Source organism: Camelus dromedarius, chromosome 3 (genome assembly GCF_036321535.1).
Source record: "Camelus dromedarius isolate mCamDro1 chromosome 3, mCamDro1.pat, whole genome shotgun sequence".
NCBI classification, from domain to species: domain Eukaryota; kingdom Metazoa; phylum Chordata; class Mammalia; order Artiodactyla; family Camelidae; genus Camelus; species Camelus dromedarius.
This window is the reverse complement of record NC_087438.1, coordinates 52,579,059-52,601,070: the sequence shown is the minus strand read 5'-3', so window position 1 is coordinate 52,601,070 and position 22,012 is coordinate 52,579,059. Positions and strand designations below refer to the sequence as shown.

The 22,012-nt window shown below is 41.2% G+C and overlaps 1 protein-coding gene across 1 annotated transcript; it reads right to left on the bottom strand.

Annotated features, from left to right (window-relative positions):
- Nucleotides 1-1,001: 1,001 nt before the first annotated feature.
- On the bottom strand, nucleotides 1,002-17,884 carry LOC105084827 (betaine--homocysteine S-methyltransferase 1). Its single transcript, XM_010975037.3, has 8 exons — nucleotides 17,651-17,884; nucleotides 13,649-13,781; nucleotides 9,784-9,902; nucleotides 9,026-9,217; nucleotides 8,296-8,443; nucleotides 5,120-5,302; nucleotides 3,231-3,459; nucleotides 1,002-1,734 (listed from the first exon to the last, which is right to left on the bottom strand). The coding sequence occupies exons 1-8, from the start codon at nucleotides 17,681-17,683 to the stop codon at nucleotides 1,548-1,550; spliced, it is 1,224 nt and encodes a 407-aa protein (XP_010973339.1). The 5' UTR covers nucleotides 17,684-17,884; the 3' UTR covers nucleotides 1,002-1,547.
- Between the last annotated feature and the right edge of the window lie 4,128 nt (nucleotides 17,885-22,012).

Below are 22,012 nucleotides of genomic sequence, written 5' to 3'. Positions count from 1 at the left end.
TACACAGTAATAGAACAGTAGGTCAAATAAAAGTTTCTGTCATCTATGTATGAAAATATTAAATATTGAACCTGATTTGTAAGAAATAGTAGATAGCAACTTCATTTAAAAAAAAAAGTAATATTCACTCTCCTCTTATTTCACCTCAGCCATATGCAAGCTCTGAACGTTGTACTTCTTTTGTTCTATTTCTGTGCTTTGGAGGATAAGAGGTGGATTTCTAGTTCTCTTAGTAAGAAAATTCTGGAAGTTTCCTTTCCCTTTAAATACTGCTGCCTTTTCCTTTAAAACTCTAGCATACTTGTGAAGCAAAAAGGTAGTCTTACTTTTTAAAAATAGAAACTGAGGTATAGAAATTTCACTTAGGACTGAGCAAATTATAGAACAGAAATCAGAATCAAATATAACCAAGATAATCTCATTGCTCTTTTTTTAATAGCTGAAGAAATTATTTCAAAACAGCTACACCAATCCAAGAATGTTTAGAAAGAAGCATAAACTCTTTCAGAATACGTTAAGAACAGCCATGTTTATACTAATGATCTTGCATCTTCAGGCTTGAGCTTTCAGAGTAGATACTACTAGGTAAAAATATAGTTCTCAATCTAGGAGCCCTGGGTAGAGTCTGGAGAATCTCTTTTTCTTATTATACTTTTCCTTAAAGCTACCAAAGTGACACAAGCCCCAGTACTCCCCATCCTTACTGACTGGAGGCTTTTAGGTGGATCTAGCCTAGGGCAGGAAGGAGAGACAGGGTACCAATTCCTTCTCACTCCTTCTCATTGATCTGAATGCGTCTTTGTGTCATGAAAGCGAGGGAAGAGCTCTGGAACTCTGACTGCAGGACTCTGAACTTCGGGTGCTTACTGATCAAGGCCTGATTTCCTAGGAAGAAACTTAAAAGGAATAGCGAAGTTCCCATATCTGAAGTGTCCCATAGCACTGTTTTCCAATCTGTGTGTCAAAATAACCCATTAATGGGTCATAAAATCAATTTGATCGGACTCAACCAGCATATTTTATTAATGAAATAGGACAGAAAGGAATGGGATAGAAAAAAAACATTTTATTTCAATGGTTGTAGGATACATGCTTTACTAGTTCATTATGTAAGTTGTGTTTCTTATGAAGGGTCTTGTTCAAAAGACCTTGGAAGTCACTTTCCTATATCACTTTGTCCCTGTCTGGTTGCTGAACCATTTATGACAGCTCACATCTCCTCCTCCTTACTAGCCTGCAAACTTCTTGAAGTGGAATTAACATCCAGATTACTTTTCCATGGATACGGTGAATTCTTTAATACCATATTCATGGTGGATGTTTAGTCAACCTGTTTAAGATTCACTTCTTACTTTTTTGCTCCCAAGTTCTAAATATATACTTTTAAAAACGGTTGCTTGCTGTATGTAATTGTTTTGTTCAGCTAGTATCAGTTTTAATGTGTAGGCTGGCATTCAGATAAGCATTGCCTTGAAACCATCCTCTCCTTATTTTTGGAACTCCGGCCTGAAAATACAGGAAGTCACTAAAAATGGGTTCTGCTGAGGCTACTGGGCAGATTTGAATTTCTGTTTTTCAAGGAGCTCTCTCAGCTGCTGTTCTGTTGTGGCTTCTTTCTGCTGCATCAGCTCAGCTGTTCCTCGGGTCACTCCCCAGGCATCTGGCTTTGACATTGAAGGGCTGTATGGCCGGCCTGAGGCTATCCGAAGATTCTCCCAGTATTCCTTCCTGGCCCTGGGCGAACAAAACACACAGCGGTAGATTTCTCCCTAAGTGTCTAGTTCTGTGAGCTAGGACACTGCCATGAGCCATCTCTGGACTCTTGAGAGTGTGTCCACCCAAACACAGTTATCCTTTTTTTTTTTTTTTTTTTGGTTTTCCCAGAATCTGTAGGTCTAAAATTACTTCGAATTTCTTATTTTAATAACCCCATTGGTTCAAAAGCTAAGGCTTTGGAACAGGGGCATTTTCTATCCAGCTAACCCTGCCTCCCCAGCCTCATTTGCCCGCACTCTGCCTCTGGACCCAGCTGAGCCCACGCCTGCAGATGGTCCCAAAGACCGGAATTACTTCCGCACCTCACCCTGCGGGTCCTGCCTCCACCTCCTTTCATTTTTCAGAATCCGATATTCTCAAGCTCCTAGTTTCTCAGCAACTGTTCTCTTTCCACCTCTCAGTGCTTCCCTCTAGGCTGTTCCCTTGTCTGGCAATGCAATTCGTCCTTTAAAATTCAGCTCAGGCGTCAGCGCTCTGAAAGATGCTGCACCAGCACCCCTGCCTTCAGCCCCCGTGGGCCATTCGCGCAGACCCCACAGCGCCTACACGTACCTTCATCCTACACTTAGGCAACCAGTTTGAACTTAGCTGTTTATTGCTGCCTGCCAGACTGTTACCTCCTCGCCGACAGGCCTGTGCCTTGCCCAGCTTGCTACCTCACCGTCCACAACAGTGTCTCACATAGTTGTGCTCCATTAATGTTGGCTGAACAGAGCAGAACGGCTCCCTCTGCTTGGGGTACATCCCCCCATACCCACCTTCTTGATCTTGCAGGAGCCAATTTAGCACTTCAAAGTCCAGCCAAAATGTCCCTTCTTCTAAAATATCTCTTCGGCAGAGAGAGTTATTCTCTTCCTTTCATTGTTACTTTTGTGCCCACGCCTCTGCTCAGGCAGTTAACTACAGTGCAATCCATTGCTTTCTCCTCCATTTTCCCCAGTAGACTGAGGTTCTCTGAGCCAGGGACCACAGCCTTTCGCTTCTGTATTCCTAGCGCCCTGCACATCGCCTGCTGTGAAAAATCTGTTTGTTTATTGTTCATCTTCCCCACTGGAATGTAAGCTCTGAGAGCACAGACCTTTCCTGTCTTACTCACCACTGTCTTCCCAGCTCCAAGAATTGTGCCTGGCACAGGACAGGCAAGTGATACTTGCTATACTTCAACCTCAACAACGAAGCCAGTGTCAGTGGCCACTGCATGGCTGCTGCTTTCCTAGAGTGTGAAATCACATTGTATCGCAACCTACATTATTTACATTCTGTATTCTTAAAGACTTCTCCAGAAATCACTCCATAAAGCTATGCTATAAACATCTCTGTGGGAGAATTTAAAGAGGGTAACTGATTCTTTATCATTACACAGCAAATCGGCTACATTCTTTGTAATGACCTCACTTGGATGAATTCATAATCTAAATGAGTTTGTTTGGGCACATGTAATTGAAGGTTATTACCTGGCTCTAATCCAGGGTTTGGTGTGCATGTCCAAACCACTTCCCCAGCTGCCATGTTTTTCTGAAGCTGGTGGCAAAAATCCCCTTTCTGGGGCCAGTTCCTCTGCAATCGCTCTGATGTGGTAGGGCTCAAATCCGCAGCATCCGCCTATGTACCTGACCCCCAGGTTGTAGGCCTCTCTGGCGTATTTTTGAATATCCCATCTGGTTGCAACTCTGGGCTCCAGTCCTGTAATAAATGACATTATGCTTAAATTAAGAAAAAAAAAAGGATTTAAAATGAACAGCTATAATAAGTTGGTAATTTTCAATGAATTAAATAAGTTACAATATTTCAGTTCTCAACTCTTAAAAACTATTAGCTACTTTGCGTTTACATCTCCAGTTTACATGCCGTGATAGCCAGCCTTCAAGATGGTTTGCAGTGACCTCTGCCCTCTGATGTTCTCTCACCCTTGTGTAGACCCTCCTGTATTACATCAGGTTGGTCTATGAGACCAGAAGATGGCAGAAGGGGATGATATGTGACTTCTGAGGCTAGGTGATAAGAGACATTGTGGTTTCTGCCTTGTTCTCTCCTGGAACACTCACCCCAGGGGAAGCCAGCTGCTGTGTTGTGAGAAAGCTCAGGTATCACAATGGAAAGGCCCATGAGCCGAGGGGGCTGAGGCCTCCAGCCAACAGGCAGCAAAAAACTGACACTGACTCCCAGCAGCCATCTAAGGGAGCTTGGAAGTAGACCTCCCAGCTCCTATCAGGCCTTCAGGTGACTGTAACCCTGGCCAAGGTCTGGACTGCAACCTATTAAGAGACTCTGAGCAAAAACCACCCAGCTAAGTGGCTCCCAAATTCACGATCCAGAGCAACTATGAGATGTAATAAGTGTTTATAGTTTAAAGCTACTAAGTTTGCAGTAATTTGTCCTTGAGCAATAAATACCACAATGCCTTGCCATCCTTCTCCCAAGGTTCTTCTAGACCAGTTTCTTTACAATAGCTTACTTCTCCAAGAGTCCCTCTAGAAGATGGTTTAAGAACCTTAGAATGAAATAGGAGGCTGATCAGGCTCTGGCCCTGCTCACCTGTGGCTTAATTCTCCAGAGAGACTCACCCCCACTTCCCACACATGCTTTGTCCCTCTTCCCAGACTGCAAGTATTTCCTCACTTCACCTGCTTGGGCTCTTCATTCCAGTCTGTTACATAGTAACCCTCTGATGGCAACTTCCCTCTGCCCCTCAAACTCAGATATTGCTAGAATATCTGAGCAACATTCAAAATAGAAGAAAAGTATCTTGGAGATAACCTGGTCCAACCTTGTTATTTTTTGATAATATATTTTCTAATGAGAAAATTAAGATCTAGACAAATGAAGGAATTTTGCTAAGGTTATGCAATTTAGCAAAAGAGCTGGAACCAGAACCAAAATCTTCACTGATCTCATCCAGGAGGACATCCTTGGTACCACTGTAGAAGTGTGACCCATCAGTTGCCTTTTGAGGAGTTGATTTACTTTTGATTTTACATTTAAGTTCAAAGGTCTTTTTTTTGCTTGCTGGTCATGTCTTTTCCTAAAGTCTAATTTAAAAATTTTTAGGCAGGGGGAGGGTATAGCTCAGCAGTAGAGTAGGGTGCATGTTCTGGGTTCAAACCCCAGTACCTCCTTTAAAGAAAAATAATTAATTAAACCTAATCACACCCCCCCCCCCAAAAGAAACCAAAGAAATTAAGGGAGAAAATAACAAAAAATTAATAAAAGTTTTTGGCTGCAAGGAGAGAAGCTGGGGGCAAGAGATGAGATACGAAGCCATTACTTTACCATGACAAAGCTCTATGGCTAGAGATGTATTTGGAATTTGTCAAACATAAAGACACTGAGGTCTGTGTCTTACCAAAGGGGAATTCTGGCAGATCGATAAATCCCTGTTTGCCGCAGTCGGGGGTGTGGAAGGCCAAGGGCTGACTCATCAGGTGGGCTTTCAGTCCGGCAGCCTCCAAGCCTTCTTTCATGAGCTTCACTGTTTGTAAACTGATGGTGGGGTCGAAATGGCAGTTCACGCCAACGACAGAAGCGCCTGCAAGTGGGAAGCACATCTAAGCTGTAGGGATTGAGCCAGGTGCCGGTGGGCCCTACCCTCCTCTCAGTCACCAGTGTTTACTGGCGCGGTGACCTTGGAAGTACAGCCGTTGGTCCCTGCGAACTTACCCTACCCTTGGGCAAGAATGATTCCTAACAGGCAGCATGTGCTTTCTGTGAAAAGTGCTTTGAAGAGTCTGATATAATTGAAGTGTCATTTATGCACACTTGGCTGTCCATTTTTTTTGGAAAAAAATCATGATTAGAGGGTTTTTTTAAACTTCAAATTTTAGTAATCATTTTCTCCCTCTTTGACACTGTATTACATAACATGATAATTTTTCAAAACTCCCAGCTGCTCCGTTGCACATGTGGTTACTGTACCACTCACCTGAGAAATAAATCAATGTTCCCTTTCATCAGGTCAATTTAGTAATATCATTAAGTTTCTTGGGCATAACAGCACAATGTAATTTAGAAAAAAGTTTTTCTGAAACTTTCATATAAGTGAGATCATACAATATGTGTCCTTTTGTGACTGGCTTCATTCACTTAGTATAACGTTTTCAAGGTTCAACCCTGTTGTAGCATGTGTCAGAATTTCATTCCATTTTATGACCAAATAATATCCCACTGTATGTTTATACCACATTTTGTTTATCCATTCATTAGTTAGATACTTGGGTTGCTTCCATCTCCAAAAAGGACTTTTTGGATGAACTCATGGCCTAGGATTTTGTATGTTGGATATAGATATACCAAGAACAAGGAAAGGAAAGATTCTGGCTACAAAGAGAGTGAGGCCAACGTCCAGATTATAGGAGCAGCAGGGCTGATGCTGGAAGCTGTGGCATCCAGTGTTCACTGGCAGGTGTCTCAGTGGTCTTCACTGGGCTGGGTCTGCAGTTGGCTCTTCACTCTTGTTCCCATCAGGCCTCATTCCCCATCGTTCCTCTGAATCAGCTTTTGCTAAGGGCACCGATGGTCTCAGTCTTGCCAAGTCCAAATCGCTTCTCTGTTCTTATCTTACTCAACGTCTCAGCAACATTCAGCCTAGTGGCTCTCTCTCCTTCATCAGTATTCTCCTTCCCTTGGCTTCTGAGAACTTCCCACACTCTCTAGGTGTTGCTTCTACCTTCTCAGCTGCTTTTTTTTTTTTTTTTTTTTTTTTGAGAGTTCTGTGCTGATCCCTCCTCAAGGCTGAACCTTTCAATCCTGCTGGGTCCCAGGATCCCACTGAGCCATCTTCTCTTCTGCATCTACAATTCCTTTCAGCCCCAGGGCTTTCAATATCTTCTATGTCCAGAATTCTCCCACGTTTCTCTCTCTAACCCTGACCTTTCCCTTGGGTTCCAGACTGATACAGTCACTTGGATCATGACTACCTTGTTTTGGATAGTCTGCTGCCAGGATTTCTCTTTCCTTGCTTGACTTTATTACACGAATGAATTAATCTATTGGTTATTTACTGGATTCTATTAGATATAAAGGTCCTTGGTAGGGGTGATGGAGATATGTAAATATAGGACACCGAGGATTTTATAACTTAGCACAGGGCTTCCCAAGGTTTGCTCTATGAGAATGAGGTTCTATGATCAATTACGTTAGGCAGTAGCTATTTACTATACCCTTCCTAGAGACTGCCAGTATACATGAACACATCAAAAGCTCTGAGAAGTTCTGCAGTAAAGAGATCTGCTTAACTTGGTTTAACCCAGCATTTTCTAACTGTGTGTAATTGCAGAACTCTGTCAGCATTCTCACAAATGAGAAAATGTCATCTGAGGATACTCCAAGTGTGTGGTATAAATAGAAAGTGTCCTGGTTGCTGAGAGGGTAGGGATGACTATGTAAGGGTACATGGAGGGTGAGCTAACAGTGGAAGATGGACTGGATTTATTAAATGGATATTGATAAAGGACCTGTTCTGTGCCAGGTGCCATGCTAGGCACAGGGTACTCAGTGCTCAGCCAAGCAGAGGTAGTCTCTGCCCTCTGGGATCTTAGAGTCTAGGGAGAGAACCAGGCATTGAAGACATAAATATGATAACCAGGAAGTTCTGTGAAGGATATAAACAGGGCACAGTGATATCAAGCTGGGTGGCCACTTCCTGTGAACAGATTGGCAGGCGAAGGATTGGATACAGGCCAGGAATCCCTGCCAATTAACTGGGGTGATGAGGGCCTCCTGATCTTTCTGAACACATTAACTTGGCTTCTCCCCTCATTTTTTAATATCTGCAATAAAAAATTAGGATTCTACAATTTTGTTTCTAACTCTAATAATTGTTAATGATGAGTAGGAAGTGACTTTCATGAATCACATCAAGAGCTGGATCCAGATCAGAAATTAAACAACTAGCCAATCCAAATCTCTCTACTCCAGAGAGTCAATCAGACTCTTCCACGGACACTGAGCTATTAGTCCTCAATTTTAAAATAAGGCATCTTTGAAAACAGTCTGTGAATTTTCCCTAATTGAAATGAAACCCAGTATTAGGAATGGAAATCACATAAAAAGATCAATTAGGTGGTCAGTATTTCATATTGAAGGATTTTTTGATTTATTATACCAATTACAAAAAGTAAAGCAGACCAGTAATTTATGAGAATGGAAACACTTTGGCAAAGAGGGTAACTGACTTCAAAGTTATTAATGTTGAAAGACCTTGACTTGAGATAAGGTTAAAATAAAATAAAATTTTTCCTAATGCTCCTTTTGGTGTACCAAAATCCTTCTCATTTCTAGGTGTTAAACCTTCAGCATAGGTCTAGTTGCCCCTTTGAAAAGACTGGTGTGTGTGTGTGTATTTTTTTTTTTTTAACATTTTTCACTTTGGGACTCAATAACGATATTATCAATATTCCTAAAAAAGCAAATGAGTGGTTTTCCTGTGACAAAAGTAGTATACAGTGATTCATAGATGGACCTGAATTTGTATGTCCTTTTAAAAGACTCACTAATTGCAAACCAATCAAAATCCATCATCACCTGCTTTTACGAGGCGCACCGCACACATGCCAGGGGTCACACCGTGCAAATCTCCCTCTGGGCCGATGCACATGGTCGCTGCCACTGGCTTCCCAGATGCTTTCAAGGCTTCAACCGCCCATACAGCCTCTTCAACGTGTTCAAAATACTGAAATAAGTTCAAGTCAAGGGACTTTTATTCTTGTTTTTCCCCAGATAATCTGAAAACTTATCCTACTGGGCATTAACTCAATTATCCATAGATGAGTGTTTTTCAAACTCTGGGTTGTGACCCAGTAGCATTTTTTAAGCAAAACAGAACAGGTCATTTCTTACTATGAACTGCAGTCCAAAGGTTTGAAGAACACTATATTGGATTAATTCAATCACATATAGTAGAAGCCCTAAATTGGAAAAAGATTCCAAAACTAAATATCACTACTATGGGTCGTGACTGGCACCTGATCTCACAGGGTCCTCATGAGCAAAAGGAAGAGAAAATGTACTAAGTGCATTTGTCTCATCTTCTTTTTTTTTTCTCATTTACTTCATTAAAAATTTTTTTTTGTTGTTGTTATTGTTGTTTTGCTTTTTGGGGGAGGAAGGGAGGAAGTAATTGAGTTTATTTATTTATTTATTTAATGGAGGCACTGGGGATTGAACCCAGGACCTCGTGCATACTAAACATGCGCTCTACCACTGAACTATACCCTCCCCTCAACTTGTCTCATCTTTGATCGTATCTGTTTACCTCTGCAATCAAGAAGTCCACGTTCTTCTTCATGAAGACCTCTAACTGTTGCTGAAAGACTTTTTTGACTTCAGTTTCGCTCTTGCAGCTAAGGTACGAAGGTGTCTGGCTCACGCCTCCGGCCACCAAAGCGTCTCCCTCGTCAGCTACTTGCCGGGCAATGTCACAAGCAGCTTCATTGACTTTCTGCCCCTAAAATGGGTGAATATATGATACATCTACGTTTTCATGTGAAATTGAAGCAAAATTGCTAGTCAGATGCCTACATCTCAGTTGTCTGTTACAAGAGTGATATTATTCCAGAAAATGACAGTGATGGACTAGTTCAATGCTTTACCATGTTGAGCAATCTGCAGTAATAGCACCACCAATAACAGTGACGAAAAATAAATCTAATGATAGTATCTAAGACGTTACATTATCCCAAAGATCTGTGAGAGGACAAAAGTCTTGACATAAAAGGAGCCGGTATCTTTTAATACCTAAGCTCTGGGAATTTCTAAGGGTACTCACTCAGCAACTTAGTCGAGACTGGGAGAATCACTAATAGTGAAATATTTCTTTGATCTACTTCCTTAAATGCCTTTCTGTTCATCTGGGGGACTCCAGCTGAAAACGTAAGAATGTTATTCACACATACCTAATTTCTGTGGTGTTTAAAACAAAACTCTAAAGAGGCTCAACAATTTTCTCTACGAGAGCTTTGGTGATGACATGTGGGTACTCTGTCGTGAGCGTGCTAGTGCGATGTTACTCACGGATATTTTCTCTGCAACATAGTTTCCCCTGTTCTCCAGCTTGTCTTCACTGGCATAAAAGGTGAAGGTCTGCATGACATTGGATCCAGCTCTGAGGAACTCTCGATGAAGCTGGCGAACTGAGAGATTGAATGAGGAAAGAAAGATATTAACTGCTATCAGTTGAAGAGCCCATAATGTTTTTGGAAGGCTCTTGGATTAAAAAATATGAAAATATCTGCTTATATTCCTGGTTGCCTGGCATTTGCACACCCTGGGAGCCAGTGAGAGGTGGATCTAGGCCCTCTTGCCAGGAAGAGATTATCTCTGCCATGGACTTTGGATGAAAGAAGAGGGAGGTCCCACAGAGAGGGAACCATCTCAGCGTTTTTGCCAGGCAGAGAAGGTGGGGAAGAGTATTCCCTACAGAGGGAACAGCCTGAGCAAAGACTAGGAGGCAGGAACAGGGTTGGCTTTGGGGGGAATGACAAGCTGCCCGAGCAGCTGGAGTTGAAGACATGCTGGAGAAGTTGGGGGAGATGCAGCTGGAAAGGTGGGCTGGCAGACAGTACACACGGCCTCGCATGGCATCCCAAGGAGTCTAGACTCTAGACCATAGGTGCTGGGGAAACATCAACAGTTTTTAACCAACTGATTAATGTGATTAGCTCAGTGTTTCCGAAAGATAATTCTGGTAGCAGAGTGGAATAAGAGTTGGAGCAAGGTTCTCAAGCATAGGTCCATGGATGAATACCACGTGGCAAAGCTTTCATTGGCTCAAGGAAATATGGTGGGAATTTTTTTTCCCATATAATCAAATGTATTCAATTTAAAGAGTTATCCTTTGCTTGGAAATAGTGGCCCTAAACCCTGGGAAACCATTAAATATCCTGCAAGCTTTTAAAAAATTATGAATGTTAGTGTCAAATCCACATATATTCTAGTTTAATTGGTTTCGGGTAGGGCACGGGCAATTTTTTTAGATTCCTCTACTGATTTTTATTTTCAGTTTTCTTGGGAATCACCATTGTAAGAGAGCAGAAGAATGTTCTTTTTATAAGTTGATAGTGAGGCTTAGATGGTGTTTTGTTTTTGTCAAGAGAAGTAATTGAGCAAAGCAAGAAATCAGCAGTCCTATACTGGACCTCTAAAATTTATTTTGAAATTTCAGAGGCCCTTTAATAAAAAAGAAGAGAAAAATGAAATTTCAGAGGCCCATAAAATCCAAAGGTCTGAGAGCAACTAAATTAGAGGCTAGGAAATCATTAGGACATGGGTGTGTTTCTGGCGATCCTTTCCATTTCTATTTTTGGTTTCCTCTCATCACAAAACTCTGAGTCTTCATCTTTTAACCAGTAATATGCTGTGACCCGTCCCTATGACAATGACAAAACCTATACTAATTAATTATATTTATGACTTTAAACTCTCCATTATACTAGTTTTATTTTAGCATCATAGAAGCTAAGTGGTACCAAGTTATTTGTGTATGTATGTCCATACCGCAGATATATATGTACAGAGCATAGTTAGATATTATAGATATTGCCCATGTACAGTTACTTGAGAAATGCAAGTGTTTGGAATTCCACAGTAAATTCTAAAAGATCAAGTGAAATTTTGCAGTATTTCTTCAGTGGGATAACAAACTTGCAAGAAAATCATTTGGTTACAAAATATGATCTGAACTAATGTGGAGATATTTATAATTGAACCCCATTTAGTGTGGGTAGTCATATATTTTGATGCAAAAAGGGTATTCATGTGTTTGATGGGGGTGGTAAGGGAGCACTTCAGACCCTAACGAGTGTTATGTAATATTATGTAATATGTATATATTAACTTTCTAAAATTCCCTCAAATTCTGGATTCGAAGACACATTTGGTCCCAAAAGGGCTTAGACAAGGGATTGTAGACCTGTAGCATGACCCCTCCCCCCTTCTTCACTGCTTTCAGCATTAAAAAATGAAGTCCAGACACAAGTCCTCCAAAAAAGTTTTGGGGTACAATCCAGCTTGCAGGGAAACTTTAGGGTCTGTATTAGTGCTAGTTTTTCTGCAGAAAAGCACCTGCAGAAACAAGTTCATTTGCAAAAAATAGCATGTAACTGACCACTGCTCTTTTAGAGCATAAATGTTTTAAAACCCCTTTCACCCCCGAAAAAGACTAACTCCATCCACGGTCCTATGAGATGGTTCTATGAAGATGCATTACAGGCAGGAGCTTTGTCTTTCCTGATGCATCCTGTAGTCCACTGTGGTTGACAGAGTTTGAACTAGGCGCTGGTAGAGCTGAATGGATGGGATTTCAGTCTGCAGCAGCAAGAATTAAATCTAATGACTCAGCGTCATGGAGTTTTCATTAATTCTTGACAAGTATGGAGCTCCCAGAAGAAAAAGGAGAGCAAATGCTCAATACAACTAAGTAAGCTTGAAATATTTGAGACACAGATGGCCAAGAGTTCAAACGTGCTGTTTCTGCATCAATAAATATCAAAGAAAAATCAGTATCAGAGCAGTTTCTCTTGAGCTCCTCTAATGTATAACTTTAAAAAAGAAAATGAAAAAAAAAAAAGAAAATGAAAAAAAAAAAGGAAATATGACTAACAAAATTGAAACTGGCAGTTAAACAAGTCGTATCTTGTCTCCATGTCAGAGTTTGGGCAAAGGTAGATTATTGTCAATATCAAGTTGGCCCCAGAAATATTTTATTCTGAATTTAACCCAGCAAGCAGATGTATTTGATACAAATATAGATATATTTGAAACAAACCATAGATACATTTGAAGTCTTTGCTCTTAGGTCTTATTTATTCTATTGTATTCCTTCCACCACTTTAATGCAATGCATCTGAAAGTGGGGTTCCCCTTGCCATCAGTTGAGGACGATTATTATAATATGCAGATCCCTGGACCCCCTCACAAACTTAATGAAACCACATCTCAGTCAGTGGAGCCTGAGAGTCTATAATTTTTAATTAGCTCCAATGGTGAAACTAAAACTTGAGAACCATTGTTGGTTTAGCTTCCCAAGCCTACTAATTTCATTTTTAAGGGTAGAACACAGTATTATCTCTCCTTTTGTTCAGAGACATAAAGTTGTGTACATTTGCTGGGCTTCACAGTGTGACTACAGCTCTTTTACTTTGAGTACATTTTAGAGATGGTGTGATTTGAACACATGTCTGTATTTCTCTAACAGAAATTAAGTAATACAACCAAGAATATTATTGAAAGAAGAAATAACTCAGTCACGTTAATAATAACAATAGTTAATACTTTGTAGTGTTTAACATATGCCAGGCACTATTTTAAACACTTTACATATAATTTATTTAGTCCTCATAACAGCTTTATGAGGTAGATGTCAGTATTACCTTAGTTTTATAGATGAGGAAATGGAGTCCCAGAGAAACTAAGTAACTTCCCCTAGGCCACACAACCTAGTGACTTCGGAGGTGGGCAGCTGCTGGTGATGGCAAGGTCTGGGCGTGGGTTGCTGAGGTGGGAATGGAGGAGTTTGCTGGAGATGAGGAGGAGATCAAGGCACTAGTAGGATGAGTGCTGGATGGATCATGTGTATGGATGTTGAAGCTACTGAGAGGTGAAGGAGGGAGGAAGGGGCAGAGAAGCAGCAGCGATCCAGGTTCTAGACTCCTCGAGTGAGGGGCAGGGAACAAGAGGTAGATATAGGTGACAGCAACAAGGAGGGCCACTGTGCTCACCCAACATGTGCATCTATACTGACATCCCTAGCAGTGCCCAGCAAGCAATAATACATATTTGGAAACCGTGGCATGAATGTATGTATTTGACGGCATGATCCTAGACTTGGGTCAACATAATGGTCTTTTTACAAGAGCTTAGAATAGAGCTATGCACCAACCTGCTTCTGGGTGTTCCACTACAGCTTCTGGCGTCCAGGGCCCTGCCTTCACATAGCCCCTTTTCTCCAGTGCAAACACAAACCCTCCATCCCCGATCACAACCTCTCCGGAGTTTAATCGTTCTAAGATGCCCTAAAATTACAGACGAGGCAGGAAGAAAACGAGTTACTTGAGTATTTAATACAGTTTTCTACTTAGTACTTTTGCTGTCATATTCTTGAGAAATATGATTTCAGAATTCTCAGAAAATACGGATATATATTATACCGAAGTTCATGACTATCGATAAGGCAAACCACAAACATGCTCATAGAATGAAAATCTGTGTATGTGTGTATGTGTCAATTGTGGGAGTCTTTCAGAAATAGACTCACAGACATAAAACACAAACTGTGGTTATCAGGGGGAAAGATGTGGGAGGATAGTTTAGGAGTCTGGGATTAACAGATACACACTACTATATACAAAATAGATAAACAGCAAGGACCTACTGTATAGCACAGGGAACTATATTCAGTTTCTTGTAATGAGCTGTAATGGAAAAGAATCTGAACATGTGTGTGTGTGTGTGTATATATATATATATATATATATATATATATGTAATAAAAAGAGAAGATTTTGTTGTAAAGCCTCAAGTGAATGCTTAAGCACATACACTGAAAATGATGAATGATAGTTTTTCTTCTTATTCTATCAATAAACTAAAGAGGATTAAATTTTATAGAGAAGTTGAAGTGGCATATAACGCTATTAAGGCATTTTGGAGACTGAAAAGTCAAAAGATACTTGGTGAAGACAGAAGAGAGAAAAGATGCTACCACGAAGAGGTCAGATCACTTAAAGACTTCCATCTTTTGAGTTAAAATTCAGTTTCCACAATAGCAGCTGTGTTATGCTGTCCAGGAAGTCATGAGTATACACAGCCATGACACAGCCTGTCACCTTCTGTGTCCTTTCTCAGGAAAAAAAAAAGTGAGAGAGGACCAGAACAGTGAAGATATAGGTAAATAATTTATTTAAATGTTTGTAAACTGATTTCCAGCCCAATCCCCATGCCTATTCCTTTCACAGTACTATGCAATAATTACCCTGGTATTAATAGATAAATTTTGAACTTAATATTTTTAAAGGGCTTTGTGAATTAGAAATTACTAGTGTAACCATTTATTTTATTTAAAAAAATTTTTTTGTTGAAGTGTAGTTGATTTACAATGTTGTGTTAGTTTCAGGTGTATAGCAAAGTGGTTCAGTTATACATATATATTAACCTTTTATTTTTTAATTTCAAAGAATAGAATTTAAAAAGAAAAGGTACCCTACATTCAATTTAGGTCACTTCCTATTTATAAATAAAGAATTAAGGCCCAGAGTCTCTGGGTAATTTACACAAGGTCTCCCAGATTTGGTGTATAGGGCCTCCTGATTCTTTTATCCTTAAATGGTGTCTAGAGTTGATTTTAAATGGGAATGGGGAGAGTGGGACAGCCCTGAAAAGACCGTGTGCAGTAATAACTTGGAATGTACTTATCCAGTTTGTTCCATTTATTGCCAATAATGGTTGATAAAACAAATGCTTACATAACAACAAGGATTACAACATTTGTAAGAGGCATTCATAGGTTTTGCATCTTAAGTCCTGACCACTTTCTGTTCCTCCCCATGCCATTTTGACAGCTGGTGCTCAAGAGAAAAAAAAACTGACATTTTTACTTTAAAGCAGCAGAATAGGAGGCTTATGATATATGTTCTTGAATAGCCCTTCCAGGTAGCAAAACATTCAGGCATAGAAGTCCATGAGATGATAACTACAAAAATACAGAATTGATCACATGTAATTTTGAAATCCACATAACTGTCATGATTACTTACAATGTGTCAAAATGCCACATCTTAAAACTACAACTTTGATTTATTATGACCTAATTGACAAGAAAAAGAGCTATATTGCTGGTCAGTGCAGCTGGATAAAAAACATGAGCAACAGTCAAGTAAATGAGGTATGACTTGCTGCTCACTTTCCCTTGGGTGAAATAATTCATGACATTTTGTTCAGTCACTTAGCAACTCTCATTGGACTTTTGTGTGTTTTTTTCAAACTTTAGTACCACAACATTTTAATGTACAGCATAGCTAAGAATCTGATACTTGGTGGCAGAGTAGTAAGTGGTGATTCAATTACCATGCTGTACATTAATTTATTGAACAAGTACATCTGGAAAAACACTTAGATTATACTGCAGTTTTAAATTACCTGAACTTCAGACTTTTCTGTTCCTAGCTAAGTGGCTTTTTAAAAAGTGGAATGTGCTATGAAAAAATGATCAAGATATTATTTGTGGAAAAGTATTACAAAGCAACATGTATAATATCACACCATTTTTTGTTTAAAAAGCACATATTTGCCTAGACAATAAACTAGAATATACGTCAAAATGTAGCAGATATTATTATTAGTGTTTTTTCCTAATTGTTAACAATGAACATGTATTCATTTTGTAACACATTTTAATTTTAAACTCAAAAGTACAGAATATTATTGTCCAAATTTTATAAATGACATAGGCATGGAAACAAGGTTACTGAAGAAACTTTTTCCCCCCCGTCTTATGTCCACCTGTTGCTAAAATAATTCTTAAAAATGTTTCATTTTCTAAGTTTGAGTATGGGGAGTGGATTAGAATCCATGACTATGTGAATGGAGCCAAATAAAAAAATTTAAATGTCTACAGGAATCATCCTTTCCAATCTACATCAGCTGATCTTTTAGTAGACTTATGGATTGGCCAAAATTCTCAACCTAATTGAGCAGCTTGTAACTGATTGCCTTCTCAACATCGTAAGGCCATGGAATGCGTAGCATTTAAAAAATTTAATTTAATTAATATTTTGTTGTATGGAGGTCTTTTTTAAACTGACACGCGGGAATCCCTTTAGAAACCAGGTGCAGTCTATTTCTAAAGGCAATGAATTTGGGAGGTGGACCGGCCTTCCAGGTCCTTACAGCCGCAGGGACACAGTTGGCCTGGCTCGGGCTCCTTTCCTGCCATTCTCTGGGCCTCCGTCCGTCAGGCCCGAGGCTGGGCGCCTGACACCCAAGGGTCAAGCATATTATTTCCTCCCTCCATCCGTCTCTTCCCTTCTTCCTAACCGTAGTCCTACTGTCAGTCAACCCCTCCATCGCCCCACCCTCCACCCCTACCCCGACCCCCACCACTAGACGAGGGCCCAATGTCTGGAATGAAACACTTGTCCTAAGGGGAAGGTGGGCTTGTTACTGGACTTTAGTTTTTAAAACGTATTAACAGCCCTTCCTCAATATCTTACAGCCATTGTGCTTAGTTTTTCTTAAACTGTCTTTTCGAGGCCTGCACAGTGCGTTTTTCTGTGATCGCGGAAACCAAACTGCGGGTGAAAACTTACCATCGGACAACCAATGCCAGAGTCTTAGGGCTGCGGCAGGGCGGGCTGGCGGGCGCAACCAGAACCCTGCAGGGAGGCGACCCCGAGACCCCGGGCACCCGGCAAGGCGCGGGCGGAAACGGTTGGAACCTTGGCGCGTGCGGGACGCCGAGGGGCGCGAGCGGCGGCGCGGGCACAGACCCGGAGGAGCTTGGGCACACCACACCGCAGGGCGACCCTGGGTCCCACCGCGTCGGGAGGGAAGTCGCATCTGTGGGTCTAGGAGCTGCATCTTGGGGGAGTGCTCTTGGAGTTCAGGACTCAGAAAATGATGGGAGTCCCGGAGTTTTGGGGACGCCCTGGAGTCGGGGGTCACACAGCTTCAGGGGGCGCTCTGGTAAGGGGACTCTCTGGACCTGGGGCAGGAGTGGGAGCTTAGAGGCGCCTTGGGGTCCTGCAGCAGAAGTTCTAGGGGCCCTCTGGTCACAGCCGGGCTCCAAGGGCCTCTGAGCTCTCGGAGGCTGGTATGTGGGCTGGTAGGTCGAAACCCAGAGCCTCAGCCGGGATGGAGAGTGCCATTGGGTCCCCTGCAGACTCACCTTCTTGGCCTTTTTGCCCCCAATCGGTACCATCTTCGTGGCGTCCGGACGGTACTTAACAAGGATGCGGACTGACGAAGCGAGCGTTTCCCCCTGTGAAGCTCGTAGTTGCCCGGCCGAAGTAGCCGGGCCCTTTATACCCAGTGCTAGCGCGGGGTAGGTTTCCCCATCCTCGGCGCGGTCCAACGCGGGCCTCTGTCGGGGAGCACGCCCACCAGCCCTTTATCCCGGCATGCAGCTCTTGGGAACCTGCCTGCAGAGGACGAGATCGAAATAGTTCTCCCAAATGGGTGAAACTATCCGGGAGTAAAATTAAAATAATAATGATGTTGCACTCGCTCAGGTTTCAGACCTACCTGTGCCCGGCCCCTCTTTTCCTCTAGCGGGTCGCTGACCCTGATTCACTTCTCTCATGCCTGGGGTCATGTACCATTACCTGCTTAAGTCGGCAGGCCAGGTCCCTGAGAATTTTATCCAGTGGGCAAATATTTGTCAAAAGCCAAAGATACAAGAGTGTTGAATGAGGAGCTGGTGCCCTGGAAGAACTTCAGCCTAAAGTGTGATCTCCTGTGTGATATACAGCCACTGGTTATGTATCTGAACAAAATATGGCGTTTACGAAAGGGTCCATCCAATACTAACCTCACATTAGAGCGTACGTTCAAAATAAACTTCTTCCCTTATATCCAAACGTGCCTTGCAGTTTCTAGTATCTTTGCAATATCCAACAAGGACAAACATTTAACATTTACATATGACAGTGAAGATGTATTTTAGAGACTTCAAAATTCAGCGTGAAAACTATGTATAAAAACGCATAGGTAAACAAGTTTCTACTGTATAGCACAGGGAACTATATTCAATATCTTGTAGTAACCTATAATGAAAAAGAATGTGAAAAGGAATAAATGTATGTATACGGAAGACTAAAACATTATGCTGCACACCAGAAATTGACACATTGTAAACTAACTATACTTCAATTAAAAAAAAAAAAACAAAACCCCACCACCAAATAGGCATTAGAGAAACTGGAAGGAAATAGAAATGTTAATGGTCGTTATCTGTCAATAGTAGAGTTAGGTCTTGCTTTTATTTTATTCATGATGTTTTACTGTATTTTCCAGAATACCTTTATGAGAACAGATTGACTTTAAAATAATGAAAACATTACTTTACAAAATGTAAAACATGACAGTAAATAGCCGAAGAACAACTAAGAGGTCTGCAATAGAGTTCAGAATCTTTTAACCAAATACATAAAAGCACACTAGGAAATTTTGTATGCATAACAATAGCCTCTATTTCAACAAATGCAAAGAAGAAAATTACTGCAGCAAGTGATGAATTAATACAAATTGAATTGCTAAAATTATATACACGAGATAAAACTGAGAGAATAGAAAAGTCCCTTTGCTTCAGATAATTGTCAAGTTTGAAATGGAAAAAAAAAAAAAAAAAGGAAGGATGATGGGTGCATATATTAATTAAAATGATTATTTCACCTGTCCAGCAAGAATGAGGCATGAGGTACTGTAGGCATGCTTCACAGTGCTTAGATTTTTGACCGTGAAAGCGTTGGAGTATCTTGAGTAGGCAACAATTCAGTTACTTAATGCGTTAACTGCTTATAGTATTAACCTGGTAAGTCATAGTGAGAACAGGTTCAAACTGAGCCCTGCTATTGCTGCAGACAGCAGTTGCAGTGGTGGGTGCCAAGCGCTAGGGGGCGGTATCAGGGCTCCGACAGTAAGAACTGAAAGCAGACATTACCGATTTCACAGTTTGTCCGAATTCAGCAAAACTTAGGAGAGAATTTAAACTAGCAGCATTTAATTTAAAAATGAATTGCTAATTTTTAGTAGATTATATAGACACATGGCAAGCATTTAAAAAGTCTTTCCCCAGCTGTTGTTGCCAGGTCAAATACTCCCTGGTGGGTAACCCCGACTGTTAACGGTTCTTCCAGAACGCCATGCATATTTAAGTGTATACATGTATAAATAACGATTTGTATTTAAATATGTGGAATTTAATTTATTTAGACATTTATCCACCTCCACCTTTTCTAAGATGATTAATAGGCAGCTGTTGAAATAATTTTGTTTTTCCTCAGCTTCTCAGTTTGTGCTCCCTCTCCCCCACCTCAATTAGGTCCCTTAAAAAAATTCCTGCACCTCCTAGTCCCATAATAAACGATAATATCCACAGCTCACTGAGCGCTTACTGTGTGCCAGGTGCTACAGTAAGCCTTTTACATTCACAATATTATTTACTCCTCACAATTCTCTGAGGTAGACACCCCCTCTTTGTCCTCAAGAACCATGAAGTCAGGGAGATAGAAGAGTCATCAGCATGACCTTGAAGCTCCTGTGTCCCAGTCACAAAGTCCAAAGTAACCGTTCTTGGGAGTCTGCCCATGTTCTCTGCCCTCTGCTAGAGCAACGAGATGAGGGTCATCATGCTGAAGTCTTTGGCCTCCTACAAAGATGATTGGGGTTAAAAATAAATCCTGAAGGGAAAGAGGAGTGTTAGAGCTGGAAGTCCACTCCTTCAGTTTTCTAACCTCAAAAAGAGAGGATATGGTTCTGTCTCCAGCTAGTGCTCAGTCTGCTTAAACCCCATTTATTCATTCAGCAAACACTTAAGGCCCACTCATGCAATGTTCAAACACCATGCTTGTTGCTGGAGGTCTAGGGTATTTCCTTTTTCCCAAGGGTGAAATAGACACCACCTCATGAAGAATTTAAATGTCCCCTTTATCAATACATTGATAAAAAAAATGTCAGGACTTTACGTTTTCTGTTCAATTGATCATCTTTAAAATGAAAGTGGCTTTCCATAGATCTTTTTAGACTAAAAATGTTTCATTTAGCCTTTAAACCATTGAACACGTTTTATGTTCTATGTTTTAACATCATGTAGAACAGAGTTTGCAAACTGGTGACATGCAAATGGGGCCAACTTTTGTGTTTCCTTTGGCAAGGCCAGTGTTTTTAAAAAATTGAACATGAATTCCTTTATGTGGTGCCTTCCTGTTTGTCTGCCCCACACCCAGTTATTGTACACTTGTTTGGTTCATGTGAGTTTTCAACCTCTGTTGTAAATAGAAGTTATATTTGGGATTATCAAATATATGTGAGATGTCCTTTGGTCTGAGTTCTCCCCAAAAGCCCCCAAACTGAAAGTTTCACTTTCCTTATATTTTTCTGTTGCCACTAATCCATTATTTTTTGTTGCCACTGCATGGGATCGTAATAAGGGAATGGTAGGGATGGGCTTCCCACCTAAAACCCTGTTGCCTGAGTGTGCAGACTTTCCTCATTTTATCTCTTCTGGTAGTGCAGCCAACCCTAGAATAACTCGGGGGTTGGGGGAGCCAACCCTCTGCGCCGTTGAATATCCACCTGTCATTTATAATCAGTCCTCCTTATCAGCAGTTCCTCTACATTCAGGGTTCAGCATCCTCAGATTCAACCATCTGGGAATCCCGTATTACTGCAATATTTACTATGGGAAAAAATCTGGGTATAAGTGGGCATTTCAGACCCACGTTGCTGAAGGGTCAACTGTACTTCCTTCTCTCTGTACCCTGCAATTGCCTTCTTCAACACTATCGCAACACACCAGGCACACCACACAATTACTCCCCTTTTAAGGGCCTTGGTTACTTACGTAAAATTCAAGTTGAAGCCAGGTGACTTTTTTTTTTTTTTTTTTTTTTTTGCCATTGGCTTAGCATACACTTAGAGCAAAACCCAGCCTTTTTTGCCTTCTGCTTGCAGTCAGCAAGCCCTTCCTTAGGCTGGCTGGAAGGGTGCCTCTGGCTCCACTTCCTGCCTTCAACTTCTGCCCACTCCGTGTTCCTGGATAAATAGCAAGTTTAAATGTTGGCTGGACTGTTCAGAGCTTCTTTCTACCACAGGAAAAATGCTCCTCTTAGAGCTCTCAGATCTGCCAGTTTGTACAGTCTCCTGGCTTCCCCAGAAAAGTCCCCTAGCCAAGGTTCCTGGGAATTCTGGACACACCCAGCTTTCCAGACCATCCGCCCTGCGTGGTAATTGTTTCCCAAGTTCTCTTTCTAGCTCTGAAATTTTCTCTCCTCTCTTGCCTCTCCTTTAATGCTTTCTAACAGGATAATTAGCCTGCCTCCTTCAGACACATGCCTTTTTGCTGCTTTTCTTTAAAAACAAAAACAAAAACAAACTCTATGAGCACTTACTGTGTGGAATTAGCTGTGCTAAGTGCTTCACAGGCATTATGTAATCTTCACAGTAGCCCTAGGAAGCATCTGCTTTGCCATCCCCATTTTACTGATGACAACACTGAGGTGCACAGATTAAAGGGGAACTTTCCCAAGAT

Coding starts and splice junctions, on each gene's coding strand:
- LOC105084827 (XM_010975037.3), bottom strand. CDS start 17,683: ATGGTACCGATTGGGGGCAAAAAGGCCAAGAAG. Junction 13,782..17,650: donor GGGGCAAAAAGGCCAAGAAG/GTGAGTCTGCAG, acceptor CTGTAATTTTAG/GGCATCTTAGAACGATTAAA. Junction 8,444..9,025: donor TGGACTTCTTGATTGCAGAG/GTAAACAGATAC, acceptor AACTTATTTCAG/TATTTTGAACACGTTGAAGA.